The sequence below is a fragment of the Prorops nasuta genome, unplaced genomic scaffold (genome assembly GCF_024137725.1).
Source record: "Prorops nasuta isolate Cenicafe-Biocafe unplaced genomic scaffold, Cenicafe_Pnas_1.2 PNAS00018, whole genome shotgun sequence".
Taxonomy (NCBI): domain Eukaryota; kingdom Metazoa; phylum Arthropoda; class Insecta; order Hymenoptera; family Bethylidae; genus Prorops; species Prorops nasuta.
The window spans coordinates 195,651-212,135 of record NW_027116815.1 but is presented as its reverse complement, the minus strand read 5'-3'; the positions used below and the strand labels follow the sequence as shown (position 1 = coordinate 212,135).

The 16,485-nt window shown below is 41.0% G+C and overlaps 2 protein-coding genes across 4 annotated transcripts; one reads left to right on the top strand and one right to left on the bottom strand.

The window, feature by feature from the left end:
• Positions 1-148: 148 nt before the first annotated feature.
• vari (MAGUK p55 subfamily member vari) lies at positions 149-8,888 on the bottom strand. Of its 2 annotated transcripts, none has more exons than XM_066737954.1 (8): positions 8,005-8,888; positions 5,465-5,583; positions 3,071-3,373; positions 2,761-2,997; positions 2,177-2,651; positions 1,765-2,099; positions 1,387-1,461; positions 149-1,146 (listed from the first exon to the last, which is right to left on the bottom strand). In XM_066737954.1, the coding sequence occupies exons 1-8, from the start codon at positions 8,117-8,119 to the stop codon at positions 970-972; spliced, it is 1,836 nt and encodes a 611-aa protein (XP_066594051.1). In that variant the 5' UTR covers positions 8,120-8,888; the 3' UTR covers positions 149-969. The 2 variants fall into 2 exon arrangements, with proteins under 2 accessions (XP_066594051.1, XP_066594052.1); XM_066737955.1 differs by lacking the exon at positions 8,005-8,888 and adding an exon at positions 6,283-7,021.
• Positions 8,889-9,368: 480 nt separating this feature from the next.
• On the top strand, positions 9,369-14,028 carry LOC136779965 (venom dipeptidyl peptidase 4-like). Of its 2 annotated transcripts, XM_066737952.1 has the most exons (13): positions 9,369-9,456; positions 9,521-9,581; positions 9,674-9,855; positions 10,695-10,772; positions 10,890-10,942; positions 11,012-11,211; positions 11,427-11,596; positions 11,665-11,765; positions 11,842-12,308; positions 12,380-12,665; positions 12,742-12,936; positions 13,009-13,169; positions 13,258-14,028. In XM_066737952.1, exons 1-13 carry the CDS (start codon positions 9,418-9,420, stop codon positions 13,566-13,568), a joined length of 2,304 nt encoding a protein of 767 aa, XP_066594049.1. In that variant the 5' UTR covers positions 9,369-9,417; the 3' UTR covers positions 13,569-14,028. The 2 variants fall into 2 exon arrangements, with proteins under 2 accessions (XP_066594049.1, XP_066594050.1); XM_066737953.1 differs by lacking the exons at positions 9,369-9,456; positions 9,521-9,581 and having other exon boundaries at positions 9,829-9,855; positions 10,665-10,772.
• The last annotated feature ends 2,457 nt before the right edge of the window (positions 14,029-16,485 follow it).

Below are 16,485 nucleotides of genomic sequence, written 5' to 3'. Positions count from 1 at the left end.
ATCTATCCAGACATTTGCCAGTAGGTGAAACAACCGGCCCTTACAATTACACCCTTATACCGGAGATTACGAAGAACAGGTTATTCTTTTTGCAAGTACTTTCTTTAAGAAAAAATTAAAAAGGGTAATGGATTGTTAAAATGAACTTTCACCGTTTGTGTAACAAATGTTTGATAAATTTTATTCGCTCCATGTCACACGATTTATGTATAATTGTAGGTATATGGGAGATTCACTTTGGAGATGATCAATATATTATTAATTGCATGTTCTATCGTTAAATTATGGAATAACTAATAAGAGTTTTATTTTACTGAAGAGACTCGAGGAAATCCTCCCTATAAATGTCGCATTAAAGACGAGAGCATCACGATTTTTAAGGCACACTATGCCAGCAATATGCCTCATGAACAAGTATAAATTGATCAAATATTGTACTACATATGTGTATAATTATGTACTGTATGTAAAAAGAATAAAGTATGATACAATGACGTATTATACTGACTCGCGTGGAAAATTTAAGTAAAAATAGCTTATTAGTTAATAGATATCTTAAAAATAAATGGACGGCTGTTTGGAGTTAATAACTAATTCTTAATCGTGGGTCCATTCGTTTCTATCCAAAAGGGAAGATAAAGTTAATGCACTTATTGGTAAACAATTGTTAATCCCACAAGGAAACATGGATTATAATAGCTTTTCTTTTAAAATATTTTTTAGGTCTCTGTAATATGAAATAGCGCGTGATTAGGCCCTTTTGCGATAGGAACATTCAGTTATTTTTTAAACGAATGGATCTTATCGATATACTTACAAAGAAAAGTATTAACATAAGATCTATAATTGTACTTGTGTACTACAATGCACGGTAGATCACGAAAGATAGCAATTCCATGTAGCGGTAATTTTCAATAATAGCCCGGCAGTAAAAACGACTTTCTCGTTATTTGTATTTATAAAAAAATTCTAATAGATCCAATTAAGAGGAACCCACTGGTTTTCCGTGGATAACGCATCGAGGGCGGCAACCACTTGTCTGAAGGTGTGATCGAAATCTTCATTGATGATTACCAAATCGATGTATTTCTCATACGCACGCTGCAAAGCTGCCGATTCTTCCACTGTGGATTTCAAATCATCCTCCTACGTTGCAAAACGTAAAACAGAAATTACAGCGATTAGCTTTATCTTGTAATACATACTTTTCTTGCAAATATAAGGGACTTTGTAAAATGAAAAGAATATAACAGAGATAGAGAGATAGAGAGACAGAAAGACAGAAAGAGAGAGAGATAAAGATGGAGAGGAGGGGGGGGGGGGGATGAAAAATAACAGAGAAATAAAATGGAAAATGATTAAAAAAAGAAATCGTGCGATACAAACCTCGTAAAGCGATGCGAGCGATTCGAGCGTTCTTGCTCTCCTCGAACTGTACCTGATGGAGCTCTGACGGTCAAACTAGCAAAAGCCAACATCAAATACATGTATACTTAAATAGCTTGCAGGTTCAAGCAAACATATTGTGTCTACTATAATACAGGGATAACGGGAACCAAAGACAACGAAATGACCAATCAACAGTGAGAGCACCGTTTTTCTTACTGAGATATGCATGCAAATTTACCATTCCAAATGTGGCAATAAAATATTCTATACTTTTGTAAAATGTAGAAATCTAGCATTATGGGGAAGAGCCTTCGCGATTTTATAATTATTTCTATGTAACTTTATGTTTTAATAAGGAGTGTTACGGTGATATACCGTCAAGTTTCGACTGCTAGCTCCTGTGGACCTTCCTAGGTCATACAAGCTTTTCAGCTGCTCCATTCCAGGCGCCGCAATGAATATAACGTAAGGCATGAATTCAGTACTGTTGTGAAGAATTTTAAGTGCTGCTGGGCTGCAATCCAGCACACACATTTTGCCAGCCCTGATGAGGTCCCTGACAGAGTCCAATTTCGTGCCGTACAGGTGTCCACCGTGTTCACCATGCTCTAAATATCGATGCTCGCGAATATCGACCTCCATTGATTCGCGATCGGTGAACCAGTAGCTCTTGCCGTCTTCCTCGAGTACTCGGGGAGGTCTCGAAGTGTCTGAACAGTAGTTTTTATGAAAAACTGTGATAGAACGTATAGAAAAATGAATCTCCTCGCATTGAGAATGTACCTACATGGTACTATAGTTCCGAATTTGTCGGGATCGCTATTGATCAGTCTGTTCTTCAGAGTTCTTCTTCCGACGCCTCTAGGACCAACCAGAGCGAGGGTCTTGCGTCTGAATGGCGGCATTCTGGTAACTCCCTCGTAGAGCAAAAGCTCAGCACTATCGAACTCCCCATTCGACTTTGACTGATACATCTTCCTTTTCTTCTTCTTAGAGATTCTGGTACCACAGATGCTTATCTTGTGGACAAAGTCAGCCTCGGGTGGTACGAATGCCTTTCTTCTTTCTTCAAGCTCCAGCGAGGGTATGAGACCTGGTGGTCCCGAGCCTTCACCCTCGATCCTCCTGGCTTGCCACCAGTTTGGATCCGACTGATCCACAATCTGGAGAACGTCACCCTTCTGAAAGGGCAGACCTATCTCTCGACAGGGCAGCAAAGTGTCTTCGCTTGGATCGTAATCGAATAGAGCTCTCATGTAACACTGCGGTAAAGAGATTGATGCCTCGTATAATACTACAGTATACGTGATTAGATACTATACATATATCTACTCCGAGACAGATCACTGGAGCGAGAAAAATATACCATACCGTGGAATTGAGTGTTTTCGTGTCATCAGTGGCGATTCCAGGTGCCAATTTTATCGACAAATTATTTTTCGCATCCTGAATGGCCTGTTGTAATTCGTCAGGCGTATGTACCTCCTTCCCATTTACCTCCATTATCACCTCTCCTATCCTGAGCAAACCCTGCTTAGCAGCAGTGCTACCACCTAGAATCCTGGCGATTATCAAATTACCAGATTCGTCCACTTGTACCGTCAGACCCTGCAATAATTATTTTCAATGCTATTACGTCACAATTGAGGTAATTCACACGCTATTACTCTATAGTACGTACCAGAGGCTCGTCCGGTTGTCTCAGAAGACCGACCACTCTCACGGCTTCCGCTCTCTCATCGGCTGGCATTCTTAGAAATTCTGGCGAGTTCTGCGTCACAGATAGCGATTCTCTTCTCACGGCTATAGCGTCGTGCGTTTCCAACAAACCTTTCAAATGTGGACTTTTCAGCAGTTTAACCAGCTCCTGCGCTTTAACGTCTCTGGAGTTATGTAGCGCGTGACAGATCTCGTCCACCAGATCGCAAACCGAGCTGCATATCGGTATGACGCTCTCTGCTGGGTGTTCCAAACGTTCTTGTACCTTGAAAGAGCATAAAAAAAGGGCTATATATACTTATCTCAGTGCAAAATGTTTTATGCATGAGGTAAACAGTCTTAGGTCACGACTTTTAATTAATTCTCAACTAGTATATACATGGGTCAATGGTTTATGATTGGATCAAAACGCTGGCCGAGTTACCCCGTACGACTAATCATCATCGTCAGTTACGACTAACCTCTCGAGCACGAGCAATAAATGAGATTGGACCAATTATGGCGGAAGTAGGTCAGTGTGTTGTGCTCTTTCGTCTACGAACGAAGGGAGAACACCAATGATTGAATCAGGTAGACGAGGGAACAATAGGGATTACGAGTAAATCGAAGAAAAGTGAAGTAAGCCGATGTTTCACGTAGCACAGACAGACACGCCTTGCGCGAGTAACGCGACAAGTGATATAGCGTTGTCGCGCGAATCCCACTATTCGGCTAAATTCACGCCATCTTTGAAGAAGCAGAAAGCCAACTCGAATCCGTCGAAAATACTTTGTCGTGCATGAGAGAGTGTGAGAGATTCACAGACGAATGTCAGTGGCTATGTTTTTCGAGAAGTTTTTGGTCGCTAATTGCTTTGCCACGAGCGCCTTTACTGTGGATGCACGAGAGTAAGTAGGGGGGAGGGGGGTGAAGTTAGCTTGGGAGAGAAATATTGATCGACGCGCGTTGCAAAGTAATAACTGAACGAAAAGCGAAAAATATCAATGTAGTGGTCGGAAAAGCACTGTTGAGAAGGTTTTTCGCATTAGTTTGATGTATCGAACGTTTGTAGGTAAACAAGAGTTAACGGAATGGCACGCACGCACTTGGCAGCAGGAGCAGGCGAGATAGAGGTGTGTGGCGTGTATCCCGTGTGTAGCAACGTCAGAAAACTGCCGCGCCTACTGACTGACTGTACTCTATACACACTCTCTGACTCTGCTGCTGACTACGTTCACTACGTAACTACGTATTCCTTCCCATTCCCAACCCAACTCCCAAGCCAGATCCAGTGGCGTAGCAGCTCGACTTTAGCCCCGTCTGCCTGCGCCACTGCGTTTTTTCATCATTTCAAACAGGTGGGGGCCCCAATTCTTCCACACTCTTGCGACTCGTCATCGAAGATTCTTTATTCACTGGAACTTTCCTTCAGAACCAAATTACAAACTCTATTGTTATGGTATACAACGTTCTCTTTTCTTTCCTGACTCTCCGTGAAAAATTCCTTGTTCCTTTTTTCGTAAAGCAGTAAAATTATAGAATTCCTAAAATATTACATGTAATACGATTTGATTGAATATTTGAGTGATGAATGATTCTACCGGAATTTTGGTGAAAAGCGAAAGTGGCTCTAACGGGCGTAGATACGCTACTGTTACGCGTCGATACAAACTGCAAACATTTTATTCCCCTCCTCGTGTTATTATTTAGTCACAGTGGTATGTATGTGATGAAAGGCGCCTGTGACTCGTCCAATTAAGACGTGTCTTCGGGGTCAGCAAATCAACGATTTTTTCAGCCTCTTTTGGCGAAAATTCTATTGTCCGATTGAATGACCGCGTTAGACCGGAAAACTGGGCACCGTTTTCCAACCTTTCCAACGACTTTTCGGCACCAATCGAGTAAACCACGGTTGAGAAGTCTCTCTCCTACCTATTCTTTTTTAGCTGCACGGCACGCATCGACTGGAAGTTACGGAATGTGGCTTTGCCAGGTAAGAGAGGAGGGAAGACGAATGGAGAGGGGGAAAGTGTGCGAGTGAGGTTAAAACGTGAATGCAGCATGCACATGGCTTTTCGTTCGGTCTGCAGCTCGCGTCTACCCGGCTAAATTTCGATTCTCGAACGCATTGACAATTGCGATACGAGCGAACAGTAAAAGTGGGAGGGGGGAGGAGGAGATTACATTCGTCATTAACGTCGTGTATCGCGTATGTATGCTTGTCACGCTGCGAACGGCATGTGGTATGCGTATAGTAGCGGATGTTATAATCACAGTAATATTACGCTATATCAGCCAGTTTTCCGTAGATACAGTGACGATACGTGGGTGAGTCTAGCGAAACTCCGACTTTAACAAAGGAATGACATATACTTACTTTGACTAGGCTATTAAGAACCGGACTATCGAGGATTCCCTTGAGAAAAAGAAGATCCGTGTCGTCATCTGTCAGTTTTCCCAGCTCGTCCAGGTTCTCCCGCACGTGGATAAACGCGGCTGGAACACAGTATAACCATGCACACACTTTTCCATAACCCTATCTTTAAATCTAGAAACGACCAGAGCTACAGGTGGGTTTTGCTATAAGGCCCTATAATCCTCTTTATGGCTACCATCTCGTTTCAGCTTTTCGAATACGCGTCTTCTAACCAATGGACAGCAGCGTGATCCTTGAAACTGACTAATAAATAGGTGAGAGCTGAAAACAGCTCAAGGATTTTTTTACTCGATCTAGCTAATGACAAGCGTCTACTGTGTGTGTGCTCTTCCATATACATGCTCGAGTGTGCAATTAGCTTCATTTATCATCGTCATCCAGTCGCCCGAATTTACTCTTTTTCAACTCTCTGATTGTTTCTGCCTCTCTATACAGCAGAGATTTATCGGTGAGCCGTGCGACGACAAAAACTATAATAAAACTAGCAATCATCGTCAAACTAATTATATACGTCATTGAGAAAAATTCTCTAACGATAAGTTCAAAACATTAAGAGCACGCGACTGATTTTATTACTACAATTAAATGAGACGGAAATTGAAAACAAGAGCAATCTTCTTTGTCATTGTTATACGTTTTTTAGTAGATATAAAAGTTAAAGGCTGAATGAAGCAATTAAGCGTAGCTTGGTTTTCAGCCGAGGAGATTAACGACGGCTGCGTGAAATTGGTAACCGAGTCGCATGGATGTAAGTTTACCATTGTCAATCTGGTGGATTTTCGCGCCATTCATAGCGTCTGTGCTCGCCAATAAATGGCGATCCTCTAATTTCTCCTTTTTCCCAAAGAACACCATCTCTCTACGTTCACTACTGTGCAGGGACGATCAATGTTTTGTTCTATTTCATGATGAATCGAACCAGTCACATGTCGTTGAATTGTTTACAGCGTATGGGGGTATCTCGCACTTTCACTTGTGTTTCTCGAGAGATAGAGAGGAGGGAAGAGGGGGACAACTGCACCTTACACTTGTCCGTTGTAATAGGACAAGAGGAAAGAACAGGGAGAAGAGAGGAATGGAGCGGAGAGAACGCTAAACCTTCCGTTTTCCGGTCACAATCGTTCGAAAACGATTCGTTTAATCACCGTTTGCCACGTCTGCCTCGTTCGTCCTGCGTGCCTGCTGGCCCTGGGCCCGACTCGCCTTCTTCAACTTCAAGTCCTTCGTTCGTCTCTCCCCACTCCTTCTTCCCCCTCTTTTTTGGCCCCAGCCAGTGCAAACAGAGACTCGAAGCGACACCCAGCGGAGCAGCTCGGATCAGCGCTTTGCATTTATCGCGCTAGTTTTTGGATTAAACCGAACTTAATCTTGAGAGATTAGCTTGACTCACTCAAGCCTTTGATTATAGTACAGAGAATGCTTAGATTTTTTAGTTTGTTTCATCGATACGTCCCTTTCTTCTTTTTCTCTTTCTTTCTTCCTCTTGATCGCGAATGAACGATTTCTTGAGAGATCTGAATGAAACTTTGAAGATGCGATTTCGCATAGATCCACCGCTTATAAGGGATAGCACGAGGTGGTTCGGTGTTCTCGTGCTGCTCTTGTAGTATAACTATAACTGTCTGTACCGTGGAAACTGTGAGAGACTGGAGGAGAGGCGACCCGAGCGAGCCGAGTCGAGACGCCGATACCGTCGCGACGGCGGCGACCAGGCCAGCCTCAGCAACCGCCTACTCGTAGTCAGAAACGAGCCAGCTGCTTTCTCAAAGGAGTAGGAATGTGAGAGAAAGAGAGGGGGCTTGCGTCTCGACGCCAGGCGTCTATATCCCGACTGAAAGACAGAGATCATCTCCGATCCAACCGTTCTGCTCTCATCGCCTCTCCAAAGAATGTCGTAAGCGGTTGCTTTTATCGCATAACCTCCAAACACTCAAAAACACTCTTCCATTCGCTACTGATCGCTACAATAACAATATTTACCGGCTACTTCCAAGCAACAAGTGTTTTCTAAATAAAATCAACAAAAAGTCATCTAGCAACTTTACGAACAATAAACGAAAGGTTATTGGATTTATACGACTGCAACGGTATTATTGTTGTTTCACGGTGTTGCTATAAAGTAATCGTATATTTCAAAAGCTTTTACGTGATTTTTGTTTACACTATCAACCGAGTAATGACGGAATGCTTGAGAGGATTGATTTTTTCGTGGATTTTCAGGCAGGAGACACGTGGACGGGACGTATCGACCGAAGTCAGCGAATTACCAAGGTTGTTTATATGTTGCTTATACCCTGCCCAGTAGCCTCGAAACTTTGTCACGTATATAGTAGTGTATACAAGTGAGTAGGTTTTATTACGAAGCGGATTCTAAGTGGATCTAATTTTAGGAGCAATAGGAGATTGTGTTTGGGGAAAAAAGATTATTCCAGAGAGAAAAGTAGACAGCGGGAAGAAGCTTCTAGCGTTTATTTATTTACCGGAAGTGGAGTCGAGACCGGCAGCATCCTTCCTTTGAACGAGAGACGATAAGATTGTACAGCTGCAGATATCTTCGATATTTTCGATAGTTTGACGTCTAGATGGCCACCACATTTTCCCCTGGGAAAAATTCTTATCACTCGTCGACCTTCCTGCAGGAACTACGAAATAGCAGCATCGTTGAAATTCGCTACTCGACGAAGAATCCCTCTCGGTACGCAAACCTCCAGAGCCATACTCTCACTTATCGGTGAAAAATTTTCGAGAACGAGGCTTTGATCGAAAATCCTTGCAGTTGACAATTCTCATATGATCCAACCGGAAGATTTACGTTTACCGATGACGAGAGAAGCCTAAGCTCCAGTATAAATGGCGACAGTCCAAAAAGACGTCTATTTATAGAACAGTGACGTAGTTTCACGTTCAAACTAACCGAGCTTTTCGCAAACTTCTCGCCGTAAATCAAACAGTCAGGACGGCTGCTATGAAAATTTATGCCCGATTCGTAATGCACTTCTTACACTTAAGTATAATATAAGCTAGGAATTATTATTTAAAAGCTACGATTTAATTGGTAACAAATGACGAGTGTTTGGGGTTGTCCAAGGAGCGAGGATCAACCGCACAAACAGGTTAATGCTATAACCGAGTCGGTACTTATATAGCTTTGTTGTAGGGGGTGCCTTTACACCCACCCTCGTAATTTCCAGCATGGTACCGCGTGACTCGTGCGTGCTTCCCTCCTTCCATATCCTTGCACGATCGATACAAACCCGCGCTATACTATTTTCTATCTACTTGGATCAATTTTCTTGAACTACTATTTTATCCTTTCGATACTATTAATAATAAATCGAATTCTTCAGTTTTCTCTCTATTCAGGGCAATTTTATTTATCATAATTGAAAGAAAAAATGGTACAAGCACGACGGATAATATAACTTTTTGCACCACCCTTGTCAACTCCTTCAGTCAGTATAAAGTTAATTGATCTTTTCGAAGGTAATTAATTACCAGCGCTAGTGGAGCCATCTCGCGGTGCCTCCTGGGAGCTAAATAGCTTCTGCACCAGCATGTGAACGCGTCGATTAAACAGTTTTCGTGGTATCCTCCTCTAACCTAAATCAATATAAAGAATGCTTTACAATCGAAACAGGTAATTTTAGAGAATAAACCTCGCACGCAAAAGATGGAATATAAAATTTTATTAGTGAAAAATGCAATTATTTGTGTAAAGATAATACTTTTATCTTATTATAATAACGTATGATAATAAAATACATACGTGCATGACACGTGAATCGATAATGTTTTATTGGTACTTTTAGTTGTTGATTGTAAATAAGAGCTTTCACAGCTAACGAATTTGTTCTTTTCAATTCGGAGAGGCCGTCCGAATCACCATTATCGTCATGAGTAAATTTTTCAAAAACATTCGAAAGGATCGTTCGGTAAATTGAGAAATTAGTCGAGAGAAATCATTTGTGCTCTAACACACTTTACTTTTATTTATAGAATTACTTAAAATTTTCCCGCCTTTTCCTATTCCTCGTCGTCGTCTGTTCAGCTGAAAGAGGTAAACTGTGCAATCTTACATTTTCACGCTATTTTCATACTGTACATAACTAACAATTAAATTAATTATAACGATCCTCCAACTTAATGAAGGACCACAACGCGAGCCGATATTTCTGGATGATACGATTCACGGTACGCTTGCTGGAATTGGATTCAATGGCACGTGGATATCCAATTCTTCGTTTACGTATAGCAGCCTAACTGAATCAAAAATTTTTGAATACAACGTCATTAATCGAAGCAGTAATTTATTCTACGAAATTCCATCCATCGTAAGCTACTCACTCGATTTATTGATTTTTTTCAATCTTTTGTACTTTGAGGCAATTAAGAAGATTCGTCGAAATTTAAGAGAAACCTGCTTCTTCTTCTTGTTTCAAAATCAACAATATACGAATACTTCAGAAATCATTTATTTAAAAACATTCTTACACGTAACTATTATAAAATAGGTTCTCTGAAGCCATCTTTATACCCTTTTTCATTCAAAAACTAAGCATCTTAGAGAAAAATATTCTGGATAAAAGCTGTATTGTTTTGAGAGAAACAAAATCACATCATTGATTTGACCTTCACAGGCGTGCTGAAAGAAATATAAAGGTCACCTTAAGCTGTTTGAACAGGACACCTTATATATTATTACATCTTGTTTTTGCCAACCTCAAGATCTTTCTAAGGTTTTCTTTTTACTTTTTCATTTCAATTACGAGAAATTTTCATTTGAAACTGCGTATAGTTTTCGTTTTAACTGACATAGTGTACGTGGCTGTCGCGCACACATACACGCGCGTATTCACTCACACTTACGTGTACTTGCAAATCGAAATATCTCGTAAACGACTGGATAAAACGAAACAATGAAAAAAAAATTTGTAAATTTGCTGAGGTCAACTACAAAAATATAGGTTATTATATTTAAAATACTCAAGGTGACCTTCGTACTGCCTTGAGCATGCCTCTGAAGGTCGAACCAATGACGTCATCTTATGCTTGCCTAAAAACCGCAAAACCTTCGTCCAAAATAGTATTCTCTCAAATGCTTACATTTCCAAATTAAATAAATGCGTACATATGGTTTCAGACACCCTGTATATTACATGTATGTTTATAGCCAGGTTTGGTGAAACCAGCAACTGTCACCTTATCACCGACCAAGGAATATTCGCTGATACGTCACTTGCCGACACATGTGGGTATTAAACTTTGTTTTATCAAGAGACACTATTATCTTTTATGCAATTTTAGTTACATATACTGTGTAATCTTAATTAACACCGAGCTAACGGTACAATTAATACTGTTTCAGGGCCGTCGAGGTGAATTGTTTTACCAATATTTTATTTACGATAATAAACTGAAGTAAGTGAGATTTTCCCTATGCCACGTCCACTTTTAAAAGAAAAGCATTAATTCAAGAGGATTTTGTAGAACCGCCCAGCGAATGGGGAAAAGCGCTTACTTTCTACTGGTCGAATGGTTGCCACTTCAAGATGTCATAATTTTTATGCGTGGAAATAATTTATACCTCTTGAAACCTAATCGTGGGGGTAGGAATACAATTCGACGATTGACACACACGGGAGAACCTTCTGTTATTTTCAATGGTGTTACCGATTGGATTTACCATGGTATGTATGGTCGTATTCAGAGACCGTCACTCGAAGCAAAGGAAGCCTCGAAATCTACGGGTTAAATGACACAGATTATAGTATTCGATGCTTCCTTTAGGTTCGAATGACGTTTCTGAATACTAACTGTAGTATAAAATGATCTAACAATTCTGTATCAATGAAATCACTCCTGTTAAATATAAATTTTTCAATTGTTTTTTTTCTTCTTCAAGAGGAGGTTTTCTATAGATCAAAAGCAATTTGGCCATCACCCACTGGGCAGTACCTGGTGTTTGCCACCATTAATGACACGGAGGTATACGACATGAACATCCCCATTTATGGAAATCCGAGTGATTCGAATTATTTGTATCCTGTTCAGCTGAAATACAAGTATCCAAAGGTAAATTTGACACTCCACCGATATTCCTACTGGTTGGAAAATGCTGACAATTAATTCTTTGCTCGCAGACCAATACGAATAATCCAAAGGCTACGTTGCACGTGATTGATCTCAGTGACAAAAGCTTGAGAATAGCCAGCCTAGCAGCTCCTACAAAGATTGTTGGAACGTGAGTATATAACTGGAAGAGGGTAGAAATACATAAAAATGGTGCTTATTTCCATCTTCCTCCATTCCATCTTCAGGGATAACATTTTATTCGGGGTGACCTGGCTGGACGACAGGAAATTGACGGCCACGTGGACAAATCGGGTGCAGAACCACGGAGCAATCGTAAAATACGAGATGGGCGAGGATGAGAGTGGAAAGATTTTGTTGGAACTGAGAGAGAGCAAAGGCTGGCTCGTACCGAAGAAATTCGAGAGGTACAAAGATTATGTTATACTCCTGAAGCCACAGGACTCTGGCACCTCTGCAGGAGAGTTTTTCCACTTGACCAGATTTTTGTACTCCAATGACAAATTCTCTCAAGAGACTGATCTGACTCCGGGCCCAGTGACGGTTCATTCTTTGGAAAAAATCACTGATGATGGAATTGCCTATTATCTAGGTTGCAAGGATACCGTACCGTCTCAGAGAAATTTGTACAAAGTTCCTTTGGATGGCAGCTCAAAGCCAATCTGCGTCTCTTGCAATATTCTCACTCCTGAAGGTCAGTGTAATTAATTCCACCGAATGTTGCACTGCAGGATAATAAACCGAATCTTGTTGTGTCCAAAACAGGAAACAAATGCTCTTACGTGGAAGTTTCTTTTTCGAAGGATGGCTCGTTGTATACGCTCAGCTGTCTGGGACCGGATCTACCTTTCGTCAGCATTCGCAGTTCCAGTAACGAGAAAGAATTAATCGAGTGGGAACGATCGACAGAAATCAGAAAAGCTTTGAAGGAAAAATTGATTCCTAAAATGAGGACATTTTTCGTCGAGGTTAACGGTTACAAGGCTAACGTGAGATTGATTTTACCAGCGGATTTCGATGAGACCAAAAAATATCCTATGCTACTCAGCGTGTAAGTGTTATATGTAATTTTTATTCTTCTAATTTTTTAAATAAATGTCAAATCAAATTTATGGGATTTTACACAGTTACGCCGGGCCAAATACAGTTAGGATTACGGATGACCTGAAATTTGACTTTGAATCCTACATTACCAGCAAGAGAGGCGTGATCTGTGCTTGGGTCGATGGTCGAGGATCCGCTTTTAGGGGTCATAAGATGCTGTTCGAGCTTTATAGGCACTTTGGCACAGTGGAAGTCGAGGATCAGATCGCTGTGACCAAGTAAAATATTCTTTATATTAATATTAAATCAATAAAAATGAATCCAATATTTATCATTGATTTTTGTGGCAGAATCCTGCAAGATAGGTACTCATGGATCGATGCAAATCGCACGGCTGTATGGGGGTGGAGTTATGGGGGTTACGTATCCTCCATGATCCTAGCGAAGGATAAAGATTCTATTTTCAAGTGTGGAGTAGCAGTAGCGCCAGTTTCCTCCTGGACTTTGTATGGTAGATCGTCACGTTTTAATACCACATGCATATATATGCTTTAATAATCCCGAAGAGTCCATAAATTCTAACGTCTGTTTTGTCGTAGACTCGATATACACCGAACGTTGCATGGGACTACCAACTGCAGAAGATAATCTAAAAGGTTACGATGAGTCGAATTTATTATCGATCGCACACAATATTCGCTCCAAGGATTATTTGTTGATACATGGGACTGGTGACGACAATGTTCATTATCAAAATTCTATGATGTTGGCCAAAACTCTGGAGGCCCACGATGTCCTCTTTCAGCAAATGACTTACCCTGACGAAAATCATGACGTTAAATTTCTGTCGAAACATCTGTACCACACCATAGACAAGTTCTTGTCCAATTGTCTAGGTTACTCTTACTGAGATAACCTTTGGAGGACAATAGTTAAGTTCTCTCATAAATGAAAATGCTCTTATCGCAATAACTGAAGTTCTGTACTGGTACACGGTATAACTTATAAAGATAATACCTGTTTAGTACTGATAAATAATTTTCTTAATTCGGTACTGATAAACTACTAAAAATAACTGGATTTTTAGCACTGATCTGCTATAAAGATCAGCAGGTATACCGAGCCAGTACAGTGATAATACTTTATTAACAGTTATTTTGCAATAAAAATTGGTAATAGCAAAGAAACCACAGCTGTGTTGCACTTTCGATGTCATAATACCTGATACTGAGGGCATTAAAAAGTGAGACCTTTCTATTTTCGTCAACTTTGAAAGAATGTTTTAAAGCAAATTCAATAAGCACAGCTTGTCTAGCGTGGTTAATAAAATTGGTAATTGAACAAAATTGTAATAATAATCATTGTTATCGATAGAATTAATTATTTTGTTACTTCCAAGTTCTTACATTTCTTTAAGTATAACAATGCGCTTATCCTTCGAAAGATACACGAATTAGAATTGTTCTTTCTGTTATCGTAAGTTGCAATTCTACATCTACAAGGTCATCAAAGCACGCTACTTCGAGTAAAGCACTGATTTACAGCTTGGATAATCACTGCATAGACTACCTGTACCGCTTTAAATTAAAGAGCCGCAGCTGCCAATTATAATCACTCGATGTCCGTGGATATTAAACTAATGGATCGATCGATAGAAGAAAAAAATCGTTGATACTGTTATCCAGAAGCGTTTATACAGCGTTTGGATTTGACCTCGTACGAAATTAGTGATATAATTAGAGGGGATACACGCGATCCGCTATCACCGTTTTTATTCATTACTAGTTCATAAGTACTATTCACCACGCTAGCCTTAATACTCAGTCACGATTTTCAGCTACGTCACAATAGACCTTATCGCTCTACTTTCCCAACATTAATAAATCTCGCTTATTCGCATTATTATTATTATTATTAAGATAAAGGGCCAATTTAAGCCTATATATCGTTTGCGTCGAAGGAATTGTACAAAGAAGGAGAGAAAAAAGAAATAGGCTGACGTTCACCATCGCATCCTCTATCCACCATTGTGAACGACGCCGGCGGCGACGGCTGCGCCTGTGATGGCAACCGGTGAGGCGACGCTCTCGTGAACAATGGCTTTCCACCCTGTCACCACCAATGCTCTTGGCTTTCATCGGGCGTAAACGCTATCCGAACGACGATGGCGATCTTTCACCGTGTGCCAACATCGCCGGAACTGTACTCACTACTGTATCTGTGCATACTCGTTCCTTTTCTACTTAACCCCCCTCGCTCGCTGTTTAATTCCACGCAGACCACGCTCGATCCCTAAAATATTCCTCTCGCTCTCTGCTTTTGTATATGAAAACTGCTGATGAGATTTGCGAGCTAATTTCCGTTTTTAAAGACCGTATAAATAATTAATATAATTCAAAGTAATATCGAGCCACGAATAATGTGATTTAACCATGTGCCAATAACTTTTTGTAACTGTGTACTGTGTCCGTCTACTTATTCTTTTTCCATTTAACCCCCCTCACCAACTATTTAATTCCATGCAGACTACACTCGATCGTAAAAATATTCCTACATCCATCTCTCCCCTTTTTCTATACTGTACGAAGACTGCTGATGAGATCCGCGAGATAATTTCCGTTTTTAAAGCCTCTATAAATAATTATTATAATTAAAAGTAATATCGAGTTACGAATAAACGCGAGTGAACAATGTTCCAATAACTTTGTACCGTGTCTGTGCGTTAATTCCTTTTCCACTCAAGCCCCTCACCTATAATTTAATTCCATAAAAATCCTACTCGATCCAAAAATTATTTCACCTGTCTCCTCTATAACAAAAAGGTTTTTGAAAATATTTTTTACTGACTTTTTTATTCATATAAATTCTATAAATATATATATATACAGCATAATCCATATAGCTGTAGCAAATGACGAATGAACGCTGTAATTGAGAAAATCGATGCGCGTCATTTCCGGGGAACCTCGAGCTTCCTCCGGGACACTGTCGAAAACCGGTGAAAGGGTGGTAAGAGGGGGAGACATTGACGTAAGTGTACAACTCGTGCGGTATTATCTATTTCTTATTCGCGTATAGAAGAAAGAAAGGGTCTAGGTCGCGCGCACTTCCTGGACGATTAATCTCGCGGTCGCACCTGTCGGCCTTGGCCACGCAGACGTAAAGGTTGCGGGGGTCAAGGACGCGCATGCAACGTCTTCAGGACGAATCGATACCGCACCAAAGCAAATCAGACCAAAAGGATAAATTCGCGTCTGCGAAGCGTGTCGTTCGGTCCCTGCGAGGGAAGTCCTCGCTCACCGGAAAATTGCGTGCTCGGGACCGGAAGTCAGCTGTTTCGCGTTGTAAACATTTGCCATTCGTCGGGATTTCGAAATCGACCAACTAAATGGAGCGACGGATCCACAACGAGACGAAGAATAAAAGGGTGTAATAAGAAAAAAGCTTTTAAACGCAAAGAATAATTTTTTACGACGGTGCACGCGTTTGCAAGAGGAAGGAAGCGAGAGAGAGAGAGAGAGAGAGAGAGAGAGAGAGAGAGAGAGAGAGAGAGAGAGAGAGAGAGAGAGAGAATAGAACGACGAGTTCCCGTGGGATAAAATCGACGCAGGCGTGGTAGAAACCGCGTCGCGTTCACGGTCCGTAGTCCGTAGTCCGTAGTTCGTATCCCGGTATCCCTTGTCCCGTATCCCTTAGCCTGGCGAGAGTGTGCCGAGGGGATGAGGGGGAAGGAGGGGGGAGGGGGTAGGTAGGGGTGGAAGCCCCCGAACGGGAAGCTGCGCGAGAAACCGCGCGAGGAAAACGACTAGTCGTGGAAGCTTCGTGCA

Excerpts from the sequence above, each read along its gene's own strand:
- vari (XM_066737954.1), bottom strand. The coding sequence starts at position 8,119 with ATGTGGTGGCCATCTAGACGTCAAACTATCGAAAATATCGAAGATATC. Across the intron at positions 2,998-3,070 it reads GACAACCGGACGAGCCTCTG|GGTCTGACGGTACAAGTGGA; the intron begins GTACGTACTATA and ends TAATTATTGCAG. Across the intron at positions 2,100-2,176 it reads ATTCGGAACTATAGTACCAT|ACACTTCGAGACCTCCCCGA; the intron begins GTAGGTACATTC and ends ACTACTGTTCAG.
- LOC136779965 (XM_066737952.1), top strand. The coding sequence starts at position 9,418 with ATGAGTAAATTTTTCAAAAACATTCGAAAGGATCGTTCG. Across the intron at positions 10,943-11,011 it reads ATTTACGATAATAAACTGAA|AACCGCCCAGCGAATGGGGA; the intron begins GTAAGTGAGATT and ends AGGATTTTGTAG. Across the intron at positions 12,309-12,379 it reads CAATATTCTCACTCCTGAAG|GAAACAAATGCTCTTACGTG; the intron begins GTCAGTGTAATT and ends TGTCCAAAACAG.